Source organism: Phodopus roborovskii, unplaced genomic scaffold (assembly GCF_943737965.1).
Source record: "Phodopus roborovskii unplaced genomic scaffold, PHOROB, whole genome shotgun sequence".
NCBI classification, from domain to species: domain Eukaryota; kingdom Metazoa; phylum Chordata; class Mammalia; order Rodentia; family Cricetidae; genus Phodopus; species Phodopus roborovskii.
In genome coordinates, this window is record NW_026126484.1 from 1,418,979 (window position 1) to 1,434,931 (window position 15,953).

The window sequence follows — 15,953 nt, forward strand, 5'->3', positions numbered from 1 at the left end:
ATTTTCATACCTAGGTTGACTCCCTTTATAAATGATGAAATTGTGTAAACAATAATTTTTCAAAATAGGAAGTATTTTTAAAGGGAGCATGCATAATTTATTATAGTCTCAAAACAAACCATGAAGCAGCTCCACATTCAATTATGGGACAGTGGTTTGGTACATTATAGCATGTGTACCAAAAGGGCACTGTGGCACAACAATAAAGGTGATCAGCCACAGACTAAATAGAAGCATGGACTTCTGGAGCACATCCCCCATGGAGGGATACTCCCTTAGACTAGAGACAGTGGGGAGGGCCTATACCCTACTCCAAATGACTTGACAGATTTTGATGATCCTTCCTGGAAGGCATCACCTTCCCTGTGCAGTGTGTGTGGGGAGATGGGATGGGAGAGGGTTGGGGGGCATCGGAGGGAGGGAGGGAGGGAGAGAGAACTGGATCAGGACAACAATGAGTGCTAACTGACAAACCGGAATATTGGAATATTGAGGATGCAGTGAAAAAGAGTGGAGAAGTACCAAACAAGTCCACGATGTAGGGCAGGCAATGATTTCATAAAATTAGTCCCATTGTTATCATGTCTTCTTTCCTGATATAATATTTAAAAATATTTGAAAACCAGTTCGATATTAAATGTTAGGATAACTTTCTCTAGCTGGTAGAATAAAGCAATTTTTTAAAAAAGCAAGTTCTTAATAATTTTTGTATTTTTATCTTTTTACTCAATACATATTTGACAGTAATAATTTTTTAAAAATTAGTCTTTACTCATGTTAATTTTTAATGGAATATGTATTTTTCTTCTTTGTATGTCTGTGCACCACATGTGATCAGTGTCCTCAGAGACTAGAAGAAGGCACCAAATCCCTTTGAACTGGAACTTACACATAGCTGTGAACCACCATGTAGGCTGAGACTAAAACCAGGGTCCTTTTGAAGAGCAGTGTGTGCTCCCAACCATACAGCCATCTCTCCAGTTCAATGTGTGTAATTAATAAAAGCAACAAAGCAAATCCTTATTCCTTTCTGTATCCCACTTTAGGTAGACATATTCCCTTCTCCTTTAATCTGGACCACTGTCATTTGAATGTAACTTATGCTCAGTGCTGGTTTGGTGGAGGACACGATGTAGTGAGTGTGCCTGTGTAGAGTGCCTTGTTCTCTTATGTTTTGCCATGCTTATGGGAAGAACATGCTCTGGGACAGATTGTCTACCTAAGATATGCAAACAACATATGGAGCTGACCCTGATCTATTAAAGAGCTGGATCTAAAACCAACGAAGCCTGACCTAGACAGGAAACTCATGTTTGTGTGAGGAGAAATCACAGCTCTTTTAAGTCACTGGCAATTGGGAATGATTGGTGGCTATTGTGATAACTGGATGATGAAGATTTATTTTCAATATCAACTTACTAATTAAGACAACTCCTTTATTCTTGCCCTGGTTTCACTCTTATGAGGTAGGATAGTATACAAGGAAGTGGTCCATGATGCAAGTGGTTGGGCTGACATTTAGCCTGCAGGGGAGGAATGTTAACCTGAAGTCCATATTAAGAATCCTGAAATAACAATGGCTTAAACAGAAGACAAAAAGAAAAGAAGAAGGGGAGGAGGAGGACAGAAAAATACCACCATTGTCTTTCTACCCACAGTATTGTAACCATAGCTGATAAGATTTGAAATGGTGATTATTTTCACCTCAATGTTGTCCTTCACTTTCCTTTTTAAGACATGAACTCACTATGCAACCCTGGTTGGCCTGGGACTCTCTATGTAGACCACTCTGGCCTCAAATGCTTAAGAGACCTGCCTCAAATGCTTAAGAGACCTTCCTGCTTCTGTTTCCTGAATGCAGAAACACTAAAGGTCTTCACCACTCCACCAGGGCTCATTCAACCCAGTCATTTCTCAAAGATATCTTGGATAGTGTGAATAGCTCAGCAATAAACACAGATATAAAGGCACCTCTAAGGTATGTTGACTTAGACTCCTTCAGGTATGTAAGATGGTAGTTCTATTTAAAGTTTCTGGAAGGATATGAGTATGGAAAAACCATACTCATATTCATGGTGGCTACATCACTTTGCATTCCTATCAGATGTGAATAAGGATTCCTCCTTCTCCACATCCTTGCCAGATCTATTTTCTTGACAATAGTCACTCTGACTAGGGAGAGAAGGAATCTATTTTTTTTTTTTTTAAACAATTAGTTCCTTGAAATTGTCAGTGAGATGGTATCTTAAGTCAATTTTAATTCACATTTCCTTGGTGGCTCAGTGGCTAAGGATATTGAGCCCTTTAAAAGTATTTACTGCTATTTTTATATCTTCTTGAAACTGTCTATTTGGTTCCTTAACCCACCTTTGATAGCATGATTTTTTGAAAGTTTAATTTTCATAGTTCTTTTTCATTTTCATAGTTCTTTATATAACTTAGATACTAATATCTCATTTGATATATAGCTGACAAGATTTTATTCTCATTCTGTGGCTGTCTCTTCACTCTATAGTCTCTGTTGATATAAAGAAGCCTCTTAATTTCATGTAATTCCATTTTATAGTTCCTGATATTATTCCCTGTGATTTTAGAGTTCCATTCAAAAGAGTCATTACCTACATCTTGAAGTGCTTTCTCCTAGGAGTTTTAAAATTTCACTATATATTAACATTTTTATGCCCTTTACATTGATTTTTATGCAATGTGATAGATAATAGAACTAGTTTCATTCTACTGTACATGGAAATCCAGTTTTCCCGGCACTATTAAAAAGAGGCTATCTTTTCTCCAGTCTATGCTTTTGATAGCTTGATAAAAAATTAGGTCATTGATATTGTGTGGATTTATTTCTGGGTTGTCTATTATCCTTTGCTGGTTCAATAGCATGCTCTTTGTGTTACTATGGCTTTATAATACAATTTGAGATTATGTATTATGAAAAACATGGCTCTTTATGCTAAAAATTGATGCCATTTTTATTTTCATATAAATTTTAAGGTTTTTTCCTAGTTCTTTGGGATTTTGATGGGAATTGCATTCAATCTATAAGTTGTTTTTATTAGTACAGACATTCTTACAACATTAATTCTGCTTAGCAATAAAAATGGGGGAGTTTTTACTCTTTCTCGTGTTTTTAACGTCTTTCTTTAGTGTCTTGAAGTTTTCATTGTTGAGATTCTTGGCTACATCTATTCCTAAATACTTCAGTATTTTTGAAGCTATTGTGAATTGATATTTTCCTTGATATCTTTCTTGGTGAAATATTATTTATATTGTCATATAGAAAAGCTACAGATTTTTGTATGTTGATTTTATATCCTGCTACTTCTCTGAAAAGGTTTATAACATCTAAGTTTCCTGGCAAAGTGTTTAGGGTCTTTAAAAACATAGGATCACATCATCAGCAAATAGGGATAATTTGACTTGCCCCTTTCCAATTTATAGGTTTTTACTTTTTTAATGTTATATTGTCTTATTCCTCTAGAAAAGATTTTGAGAACTTTATTGAATAAGAGTAGAGAGAAGAAGCACCATTGTTTCAATCTAGATTTACAGGAAACAATTTGATGTTCCCCCATTTAGGATAATGTTTACTACATGTTTGTCATATATAGGCTTTATTATGTTAGGTGTGTTCTATTCCTAGATTCTTCATGGTTTCTATCAGGAAGGGTTACTAAGGGCTGTTTGTTTATCAGTTGAGATGATCATGTAGTTTCTGCCCTTCTGTTTGTCAGCTGGCTGAATTAAACTTCTTGATTACTTGTTTAAAACAACCTTGTTTGGGATGATCTTGTTAGTGTATTTTAAAATTTTATTTGCAAATGTTTTTGTTGGGATTTTTTGCATTTATGAGGAAGATTGGTTTATTTAGCATTGGGATTATCTGTCTTCCTAGGATGAGTTTAGCAGTGTCTTCTCTTCCTAGTTTATGGGACAGTTTGAGGCATATTGGTGTCACTTCTTTAAAATATGGTGGAATTCCATACTGAGTCCATCTGCTGGACTTTTATTTGTTGGAGGACATTTTATTATTGCTTCATTCTCATTGATTGCTGATCAGCAAGCTCCCAGCATCCACCCGTCTCTGTTCTCACTGCTAGGGTTACAACTGTGTGACCACACCTAGTCTTTTACTTGGCTGGTGGTAATCCTAACTCATTTTCCTCATCTTTGTACATTCATGTTATGTAATAAGCCATATTCTCAGTTTTTGCCTTTTAATTTTACATTTTTTTTGTTATTGAAAACATTTAAAATGTATAGAATTATGTTGAGGGTTTTCTTTGGTTTCCTCTTATAGTATCATGATAAAGAGACTGTTGTACTTCTTAAAATACTCCCACTGCCAATGGTGTATGTCTGATATGCTTTCTAAGTCTGGATAAGTGAGAATAAACTTCCACAGCTTTGTGTGAGAACAATAGCTTACAGAGTATTTTGGATACATATTCTTTTCCTCCAAAGCACTGTGGAGGCGACTTGGCTATGCTTTAAAATTTAGTGTTGAGATTGAAATGTTAATTCAAATGCATTGTTTCTATAGTATACCTGCTCCCTCTGCCCCCAGTTTTTGAGTAGAACATTTGCAAGATGAGCCTTGTGAAATAAAGAAAAGCAGAACATGATGAGGAAGAGGTTTGTTTATACTTTGGCCTCAGTGGGAGTCTTGATTGAAGACAAGGACTTTTATTATTATTCGTTGAGTCACAGCTTCCTCTCTCTGCTGCCTTTTCTCTTTCTGGGTTTCTTATTCAACGCTCAGGACCATCTGGCATTCCTTTAATCTCAAGAGCTTCATTTTTCCTGAGACCCCCAGTTTCCCAAGTCAGCTGACTTGTTTCAACATTCTGCTTTGGGTGCATTCCAGCTTGCTGGTTGGCACTGGTGCTCCACTTGTACCTCTGGTAAGAGTGCTCTTCCTTGATCCTTATTGCTATGGGTACCATCTCCTGCCAATTATTGTCAAGACTTGGGATTTACTGTTTTATACACTCACTTTCTGTCCTCTAGTCATTTTTCAAGAGTACTTAAAATTGTTCTTTTAGATTTCTTTATTCTATGTGTAGGAATGTTTTACTTGTGTGTATGCACGTGTACCACATGTGTGCCTAGTGCTTGAGGAGGTCAGAAAAAAGTGTCACATCCTCTGGACTTGGCAATACAGATGGTTGTGAGGCCATGTGATGGCTGGGAATTGGATCCAGATCTTCTGCAAGAGCAGCCAGTGCTCGTAACCACTGAACCATTGCCCCAGCATCCCTGAACCACTGTTTTGTTTGTTTGTTTGTTTTGTTTTCTATTCAACAAGCATTTTGTGCATTTTGTATATTCAGATGTGCCTCCTTGTTACTCAACTTTTAAAAGGGATTTTGGGGGTGTTCCCTTGAACGTATTTGGGTTAGCATTCAATCTACTTAATTTTGGGAGAAGTAATCAGGGGAAATTTATAATTTCTGAATTTTGAGTTCTTAGAATTACTTTTAGTATTCTGGGAGGCAGAAGAACAAAGAACCTCATCTAGAGATGGTTACATGACGAGGGCTTCCACTCTGCCCATGTCCCCTATCCATGAGCAGACATGCCACCTCTTGCTATAATGGACAGGATGACCCTCGTCATGACCTGTGTGTCAGTGCACCTCACAACATTTCTTATTGCACTGCTTGAGCCATATGCCACCCAGAAGAGACAATCCTGAGGGACTACTTGCAGCACTGTGGGCCTAGGCACATGCAGGGCTTCATGGGAACGTGTCTACTCCTGAACATGTGCTCAGAAGGACTCTGTCCCTCCCATCCCATCTAGATCTTATGAGTCATCTATTAGCATGACAGTGTTAAGGAAATGTGTGTCAAGGAGGTACCTGGTAACTAAGTTCATACTAGATCCTGTCTTCTGCTATTTCCTAAGGAATGTGGCCACTCATTCTCCCAATATGACTCCTTGTAGTACCCTCCAACTGAGTAGTGACCAGGTGATAAAAGTATAAGAAGGCCTGTGTTCTGATGCTGCCCCTGGACCTTGTAGGAAACTAGGTACAAGAGAGGTAAGAGTTTGGGTCTGCCACGGTGACAGTTGTCTTCTTGCCATCAGTGCTAGCATCCGGCAGGCAGGGAAGGCGAATTCCACCCCTGACCCAGTACTTACCCTGTATCAGTGCAGAAATATGAAGACCCTTGGGAGTCAACTGACTACCGTCTGCTGGGAGAGCAAGTCCTGAGCAAGGGAAGTGCCTGGTTGAATTGGATACTAGGGACTCCAGAAAGTTCTAGGTCTGACTGTCTCAGGTTATGATCCACAGAGGTGATGAGCCCACACTTGCCCTGGGTACTTTCTGCCTGAGGAAGTGTTTGGTCTGGTAGCTCTGATTTGGGGAATAATCTGAACAATCATTCCAGCCTTCCTGGGTCTGACTGTGATTGCTCTGAGCAGCTCAAAGCAGCCTCCACTGATGAGTTGCTAAATAATTGTGGAATTTTGGAAGTTTCACACATGAGTTCAATGTCCTTTTTATTGTGTGTAAAACTGCCATTTCATAGCATAAAGATGAACAGAATATTCATGCTGGTAATCTAAGATTTAAAATTGGTTAGAATGTTAGAGGACAAATTAAAAATCACCATGTCAAAAGCGATACTGCCAAAGCAAAGAGTTTTACATTTTAACATCTGTCTTAGTTTCCATTCCTGTGGTGGGGAAAGAAAAAAAAAAAAAAAAAAAAAAAACAGCCTGAGGAGCAAAGGGTTTACTCCAGCTTACAGTTTCACATCACAGTCTGTCTGACTGAGGTAAGTCTGGTCGGGAACCCTAACAGAGTAGGAACCTGAAGGCACAAGCTGATGCAGAGGTTACGGAGAAGGGCTGCTTACTGGCTTGCTTCTTACAGCCTCCTTATCCTGTTTTCTTATAGTTCCAAGACAGTGGTTCTCAACCTGTGGGTCACAAACCCTTTGTGGGTCACATATCACATATCCCATGTCATACTTAGGGTTTGTATTGCTGTGAAGAGACACCATTACCATGGCAACTCTTACAAGGGAAAAACATTTAATTGGGGTGACATATATTTTCAGACGTTCAGTCCATCATCACTATGGTGTGACATGGTGCCATGCAGGCAGACATGGTCCTGGAGAAGGAGCTGAGAGTCCTACATCTTGACCCACAGACAACATGAGATGCTGGGTGTGGCTTAAGCATTATATGAGACCTCAAAGACTGCCTCCACAGTGACACACTTCCTCCAACAAGGCCATACCCACTCCAACAAAGCCACACCTTCTAATAGTGCCCCTCCCTATGACTTATAGGGACAATTACATTTAAACTACCACAGCCTGCTATCAGATATTGACATTACAATTCATAACAGTAGCAAAATTACAGTTATGAATTAGGAATGAGGAACTGTATTAAAGGCTCGCAGCATTAGGAAGGTTGAAAACCACTGCTAACAACATAAGCCCATGGATGGCACTAACCACAGTGAGCTGGGCCCTCCCACATCAATCATCAACCAAGAAAAAAGCCTTACAGAATCTTCTAGAGGCTAGTCTGGTGGGGAATTTTTTCAGTTGAGTTTCCTTCTCCCCAAATGATTCCAACTTGTAGCAAGTTGACATAAAACTATGCAGCACAATTGATACCCTTAAACTTGACACACAAACACTTTTACCTTTAAACTAGAACCTTTCCTTTTTCATTTGTCCCCAAGATGGTATGTTACTATTAACATCACAATATAAAACAATCCAACTTTTAAAAATCCAAATTTTAAAAGTTCCATCTTTTTAATTGTTCAATGTATTTCTAAAAATATTGAAGTCTCTTAACTGTGGGTTCGCATAAAACACAACACAACAAAACAAAAATTAGTTAAATACTTTCTTACTTGAAGAGGGAAGAACCAGGGATTAGTTATAATCAACTCAAAGCAAAAGTAAATTCAAAAGTATAAAAATTCCAGTGCTTGACATTTGGAGCCCACTCATGACCCTTCCAGGCTCTGAAGAGCCTGAGTAGTTGGTTCTTCTCAAGCCTGCCATCTGAAGCACACAGCTTGTCTTATATGCTCAGGCTGTCTCTACCCATTGACTGATGCTGCCCTTGGTAGTTGTCCCATGGTATTGGCATTTCCTGCTGCAACTTGTCTGTATTTTAACCAATAGCCTTTATGGTTTTGTTGTTGTTTGTTTATTTTCAGGGATTCAGATTCTGTAACATGGTGATATGTCTCAACTTTTCTCTATGACCCCTTCAATCCTGGGCCTTCTACTACAACTGAGGCTGTATCTCTAACAGTAACCTCTCCCTGTCTCTTTTCATGGAATCCAGCCCTGCCACACAATACTAAGCCTCAACAGATCTCCATAACTCTTTTCTGTTTCCAAAACAAGCACGGCTTGGATAACTCTTACACAACAAAGTGCAGATGTCAGTGTGAGATCCCCTCTCGACTGTAGTTTCTGTGTGCTGACCTTGAGGAAATCCTCCCAGATTTATGATCCTCAATGATGCTGTTCTCTTCTTAATTGCAGGTAATTTCTCAGATTCAGCCGGCCAGCATCAATTGTCCCAGTGAAGCAAAAGCTTTAATTCAGTGGTGCTGGTCTTTTGTTTATTACAGCCAACAGATGATCAAACATCACAGATACTTAATTGAAAATACTGAAAGGCCTGATAGAGTATTGTCTTAGTCACTGTTTTATAGCTGTGAGGTGATACCATGACCAAGACCGTGAACTCTCATGAAAGAAAGTATTTGACTGGGGGCTTCCCATGATTACCATTGTGAGGGGCATGGCCACATGCATGCATGCAGGCAGGCATGGTGCTGGAGAACCATATCCTAATTCATAGACAGCAGATACTGGTATGGGGAGGTATGGGCTTTTGAAACCTCAAAGCCAGCCCCATCAACACACTTCTGCCACCAAGGAAACACCTACTTCAACAAGACCACACCTCCTAATCCTTCCAAATTGTTCATCCTGTCAGCAAGTATGTGAGCCTACAGGGGCCATTCTCATTTAAACCACCAAAAGTCTTCAAGGGATTTTCAGACTTTCCTCTGAAATGCCATCAGCCTTGTTTCCATCATCTGCATTTCTGTCAACACCTTTTTCTTCCAAGCTCCCATCATTTGTCTTTTAAGTTTCCACTATAGGTTACTAAGCTCTGAATATTCAATGGCTTTTCAAGCCCAAAGTTCTCTAGTAAGCCTCCCAAAAGTGCATGGTAAGCTCTGTCAAAGCAATACCCCGTGTACTGGTACCAATTTCTGCCTTAGTAGGGTTTCTATTGCTGTGATAAAACACCATGCCCAAAATCAACTTGGGGAGGAAAGGGTTTATTTCACCTTATAGCTTATAGACTAACATTCAGGGAAGTCAAAGCGGGAACTAAAACAGGGCAGAAATCTGGAGGCAGGAGGTAATGCAGAGGCCGCAGAGAGTGCTGCTTACTGGCCTGCTTCCCATGGCTTGCTCAGCCTTCCTTCTCCCTGCACCCAGGACAACCGGCTCAGGGATGGTACTGCTCACAATGAGCTGAGCTCTCCTACATCAATCATCTATCCATAAAATGCTCTGCAGACTTTACTACAGACAAATCTGGTGTGGGCATTTTCTGGACCTAGGTTCTCTCTTCCCTAATGATTCTAGTTTGTGTTGACATAAAACTAGGCAGCACGGCATCTTTAATGAAACTTTAAAAAATGTGTTTCATGTAGCCCAGGCTACCTTGGGCTCAATGTGTAGTTAAGGCTGGTCTTTAATTATTGATGATTTCCCCAACTGATTAGATGGTAGGCATGTATCATCACATACACATCTCTATTCTTCATTTTAATTAAAAGCACCTGTACCTTTACTTTGCACTGGGCCCTGACAGAGATGATGTAGATGATTCCAGTAACAGGTATTGGAGCAGCCTTTCACGACAACTCCCACATTAGGAAGCTGAAGCTACAGATGGCATAGTACCCCTTGTGCCATCCATACTGCCCTGCCCTGCTGTCTTGCTTTCATCCTTTGTCACATAAGTCCTAGGTGTTTGCACAGTTCAACCAGAGGAGATAATGGTCCTTCTGATTACCTGGCAGGTGTGTGCTCAGGTGATAACTCGAGAACTAACAGTTGTCATTGTCTTTCACCACATACTGTAGTCCCTTGGAATTTGTGAGAGATGTTTCCAGAGCCCCCTTGAATACCAAATATAGATGCTCAAGTCTCTCATATAAAATGGAGCAGCATTTACATATGACCTATACAAGTTTTCCAGGTAGTTTTAAATACCCCTGGATTACTTATAATGCCAAACACAATAGGAGCGCCATGACACCAGGTAATGTGCCCAGTTGTTTAAAGAATATGACAAGAACAAGTCTGTGTATGTCCGTTGAAACACAGTCAAAAGAATGATGCATAGTGAATGATGCCTTAGGGAACTATGAGAGAGGCTCCAGGAAAAAAAAATGTCAGTGGGTCTTTTAGCTCACCTTCATTTTGTCCCCGGGATTGTTCTTGAGTGTGATTTAATGCCTCCTGTACTAAACATTTACATTCCGTTTATGATATATGTTTATTCTTGTTGGATGTTGGAAGACAGCTATAGAACCCAGTCTGGTGAAAGGATGTGTTGCGTGTTGTCCTCAGTGTACCCTGAATCTGGATATGTCCTGCCTTGCTTTTGTGCTTTCCCAGGAAAAAGATGTAGTTAATTCCTGCCAGACAATTGTATCTAATTGGTCTGTCCTGGGAAAGTCCTGGGGAAGGGCTGCTCTGTTAATATATATAGTACGTATTTACTGGTATTTACATGTTTTTATGATCACACTTTTCTGAACTCAAATAACCAAGGATCATTACATTCTTTGTTTTATTCATGTTTAAAACTATACTGAAACTAAGAAAAATTATCTACAGTGTCAGACTGTGGGCATTCCCATTCTTTAAGGTTCTTGACCTCTGGAGGTCTCACAGACATAGATCTGCAAAGGTCCATGAAAGCCAACACATGTCCTTTACAAATGCTGCTGGCACAGTCTGCCTAGCTACAGTTTGTTAATTATGTGGGTGTGGAACCTGCAGATATGAGTGCTTGCCTCTATTCATGATCTGATCATCTAACACATGAAAAACCCTCTCACAGTGTCATATTTGACAGGATCAGTGATTATTGGTGTCTTCCTCCTTTCTCTGTTATCTGTGAATCTCTCATTACTTGTGATAGCTGTCTTTGCTATTTTCTTCACCTAAAAACAACCTCCTAGGATCATTCCACTCCTGGGGAAAAGGTTGGGGGAGGGTTTTCCTTCCCCTGCTGTCTTCCCACGGAGCCAGGAGTGGCTCTCAGGAGCCCTGCACTCTGCTTTGCCCAGCCTCATCATGCTCATGGACATCATCCATGCTGGAAAGACTCCCCTCATGCTTGTGACTTCCAGGAGAGACCAACACATGGTTGTTCTTTCTGCACACCAGCCACTGTTTTGACTCTCAGCTGCCATCTCTGCCTTTTTTCACAGGAGCTGGGCTGAGGCTGGGGAGGAGTAGAAACCCATTGCCTACATTTGCCTAGAACTGAAGTGACAGTGGATGTCCCTTGCAATGAGAAATTTGCACTTGTTTGGAGTTGGCATCACATTGAGAGCACAGGACACAAAAGCAAAGGCCAGGACATCCGGAATGAGTACTGTTCAAATTACTTACCAAAGACATCTGCGAAGCTGTCAGCCATTGAGGAGGGATGTGAAAATGAGCCCCAGCTGAGTCTCCCAGCAAAATGATTCCCCTGGGCTGTGAACCTAGGAAGCACAATTTATTTACATTATTTATATACTCAAGTAGTGGGCAGCCTCCAGAGTGAATAGCTATTTGAACAGATAGCCTATTGTGTATCGAATGCTCAGTACATCCTAACAGTGATGCATTGCCATTTTTTACATGTTGGAGAGTATGAGGGGAGCATTTAGGAGCCGAATGAAATTTCTCAACCATTGGAACTGCTAGCTAAGCTGCACAAAAACAGGTGTGCTTCCTGGCTCAGCATAAAAGCAACTGCTGTGAAACATCCAGAGTGAATGATGGATGAATACATGAATCAGACTTGATCTGAGTTCAGAAACACATCCTAAATTTCGGTTCTGAAAATGGCTTTCTTAGAGAACACACTGATTATTTTTGAGAGTGAATGACCTCATGGAGCAATTTTGATAGTTTAAAGATGTGATGGTCTTGTAAAGTCCTTAAATCCACATACACAAAGACACTAGATAGACAATTCTGGCTGATTAACAGAAGAAGGAGATAGGAAGGTCTCTGTGCAGCCTGCATGTCTGGATCTAAGAATCACTTAATCAGATTTGGAGACACAGCTACACAAATCACTTACTGGAGGGTACACCCTCTAGCCACTTAAGGGCCTGGAAAAATCAAATGATCCATTTAGAGCCAGAGAAGTCTTCTTCCTCCATCCACAAACCACTGGAGTCAGAAGATGGCCCAACCTATTGTAGTGATTCCCAAGCCTTGTCTTCTTTGGAAGCTGCTGCTGGGTCATGAGAATGGAGACTAAGAGGGTCTAGGACATCTAAGAGGACAATGTGTTGGGAGGTGGAGATTCAAGGGCTTTCTTTCCTGGGCTCACTAGCCCAGAAGGTTTAGAGTTTCACCTAAATCTGCATTTGTTGTTATTGTTGTGTTATTATTGTTGTTTTATTACAGTCCTGGAGATTCAACATTGAGCCCCATGTACAGACCCCCCAAGGACTGTAATAAAAGAAGAGATAAAGTTGTAAATAAATCTGGAGCTTGGGGTCTCTTCTTTTTCTTCTTGTAGTACTGAGGATTGAATTTAGGACCCAGCACTTGCTAAGCAAATGTTTTACATTTTATTTTCTCATTCACTTGCTCAGGCCAGCTATAAATCACCCTGTAGACAAAATAATAATTGAACATTCAATCTCCAGCCTCAATCTTTGAGTATATGAGATTACAGGTCTGTGCCGCCAAGAGACGTGGTTACAAACTTATTTGTTTTTTTTTTGTTTGTTTTGTTTTGTTTTTTGTCACTCAACAAATATTTCTAATTTCCATAACTTTTCAATGGGCCTTTCAATTTCCTGTCCTCCTCTTTTCCCCTTTGAGTGTTTATAAACAACTAGACTTTAGATTGATCTCTGTCAAGTATACTTTGAAGGGTAGCCCTTGGGATAAAACTAGAATAGTTATCCGGGAAACACCTGTTGAATGAGTGCAGGAACAAAATCATCTTCAAGGGAAGAGAGAAGTGTTGACTAGCAAAACAGGGACAATGCCTTAGCTTTGGTTTACCCCTGGAGTGGGTTTTCAGCAGTGGTAGCCCAGATGCCCAGGCAATTGTGCTTTTAGAGTAGGAAGCTTTTGCTTAGTTATTTCCAGAAGCATCTGCAGGTTTTAACTTGGTTTCTCTCTTAAGTTATTAAGATATTCACCACTGGAGATTGTCTTCTCACTATAGGGTGGCTAACCTTCCTGTATGTTGAAAAGGGGCATGCAAATGATTAAATATTATTCTCTATGTTGTTATTTGGAGAAGTTCCAGCTTTTGATTACTCTGTTATCTGCCCTGCAGTCTTTCCTAATGTTATCATTAAGGTTTCCAGTCCCCAAGCAAAAGAGCCAATTTAATAAATTACATTCTGAATCTTCTAGATTTGCTGCTTCTTCTATTCCTGTCTTTTCTGGTCAGTTCTGAAAACCCATCTAAATGGGCACTTCAGAGTAACTGTTAACTTCAGCCTCTGCCTCACAAAGATGATTTTTTTTTCTCTTTAGTTTGACTCAACTAGAAAAGAAGTATTTACTATAGTAAGATACGAAATTTCAGTTCATACCTTCACAGAATTTCTTCTCATATGGAATTCCATCTTTTGGATCAATACCCTTTAGAACAGAAATGAAAAGATTAGCAGTGTGATTTTAAATTTATGAGGCACATATACTACTAAATCCTTCCCAAATGAATTTAACATGCAAAGGCAAATCAATAGATAAAACCCTTTGAAGCTTTTTGGGCCACTAATCTAACATCATGATGCTCCATGTAATAATATGTGTTTAAGAGGAATTGAGGATAGAACAGCAACATAAGAAGAAATGAGGCCCACTCATTCAGAGCAATCTGGGACAATCATTTAGAATTAGATAAAAACGACCCTCCTTGGAACACTAAGGGTTAACCGAGTCTTGGGGACATAAGTCAAGGTGTATTTTCCAGACATCCCAAGAATACCAATTTTCATCTATTTCACCCTTTCATCCTACACTCAATCCAGGGGACATTGATGAAGTATGGAGACACTTGTAGTTGTAACAGTGGAATAGGGTACTCTTGAAATCTTGTGGACAGAGGCATAGGAGGCTGCAGAACACCCTATTGTTTATAAGATGATATATCTAATCCAAATGTCAACAACTCCAGAGTTAAGAAACCCAAGAAGGACTGAGTCATCATGGTCAAACCTCCAAACTGAAGTGAGACAGTTAGTAGAGCACCTGTCCCTAGGAAGAGACATTAGTAGTAGTTTAAGATAAAAGTGCTTGGTGGCCACAGATACGATGGAAACAGTAAGTTCTTGCTACTGATCTTTAAGTTTCCAAATACCCATGAAATCATTGTGTTGGGAAGTCCAGAAGGGAACAGAATCTCCCAGCTTTATTTGCCATTGTACCTCCTGTCATTAACTGGTGACAAGAGCCAACCTTCAATACACATACATCTATTCACATCATAGTCAATATGAAGCCAGGTAACACTGTTCAGTAAATACTGGTCTTGGTGGCTGCAGGCTCCTTGTTTTTGACTTTGTGATTCTGAGTCATTTTTCATCTGCAGAAAGGGACAGGAGTGAAGATATGAAGATACTGTCTCTCTACTTAGTGGTGATGAGCTACAGATTTTGCCTCCTGAACTCATGGTAGATGTGTTTTTAGTCCTTGCTTGGCCACTTCTTCATGGAGATGGCATACCATGTAAGAGTAGGGACCATAAAACAAAGAAAGAATTCCTGAATACTAATCATTTGTACTGAGATAAGATAGCTAAGCTTGAATTTATCACAAAAAGAGCTACCGTGGGGTCCTCTACACCTTAAAGCTCTAGTGAAGATTTTCTATCCCATAAAGAGGTAGCATGACTGAAGGTAGAATGGTTGAGGATGACACAGTTATCTGTCACGCTGTTTATATCCCAGAACCCACAGGTCCTGGTGTACAACATAGGGGATTGCTGGTGCAAGCCTGAGCCACTGGTATCCTGGAGAGAGGAAAGCAACTAAGCAGCAAAATGAAGCAACAATTTCCTTCAAAGCCAGGAATCTTTATCTTGAAGGTTCCTTGTTTACACAGCTATTACCAGTGGAAGATCTGGGAGTAGCTGGGAGCTCCAGAACATTTTAGGTCTGCTGTAATCAAGTTTTGGGTCAAGACCTTCTTGGGGCTCATATATCAGATATTTACAGTATGCTCATAACAATAGCAAAACTATAGTTATGAAGTATCAATGAAATAACTTTATGTATGGGTCACCACAACATGAGGAACCATGTTAAAGGGTCTCAGCATTAGGAAGGTTGAGAACTATTGTTCTAGGTAGAGCAGAAAGGCCATACTGACATTGGTAGGATGCAAGTATTTCTATGTAAGCACCCCAAAAGAAACTGACCTGATATTCCAAGACTGTGGTGATTTGTTAGGATTTCCCCCATGTTTCTAAGGAATTGTCTACTTTCATATTTGAATTTGTATTTGTAAGTTGGTTTCTTTGTTCTACATAATGACCCTCAAATCATATAAATGTAAGATGACTGTAGCACATGAATCTGCAGTCATTGCTGCCCACAGGTAAGTATTGGGTTGGCTTTCTGCTTCCCTCCCTTTTCTCTCCTTGAAAACTATAAACCCATTATG

At 39.9% G+C, this 15,953-nt stretch overlaps 1 protein-coding gene across 1 annotated transcript in view; it reads right to left on the reverse strand.

Annotated features, from left to right (window-relative positions):
- The window catches only part of Aoah (acyloxyacyl hydrolase), a 188,937-nt gene that overhangs the window by 93,891 nt on the left and 79,093 nt on the right, over positions 1-15,953 (reverse strand). The window contains exons 10-11 of the mRNA XM_051194658.1: positions 13,880-13,928; positions 11,715-11,809 (exon numbers count right to left, since the gene is read on the reverse strand). Of these exons, the coding sequence (XP_051050615.1) occupies positions 11,715-11,809; positions 13,880-13,928 (144 nt within the window). The remainder of the gene's footprint in view (positions 1-11,714; positions 11,810-13,879; positions 13,929-15,953) is intronic.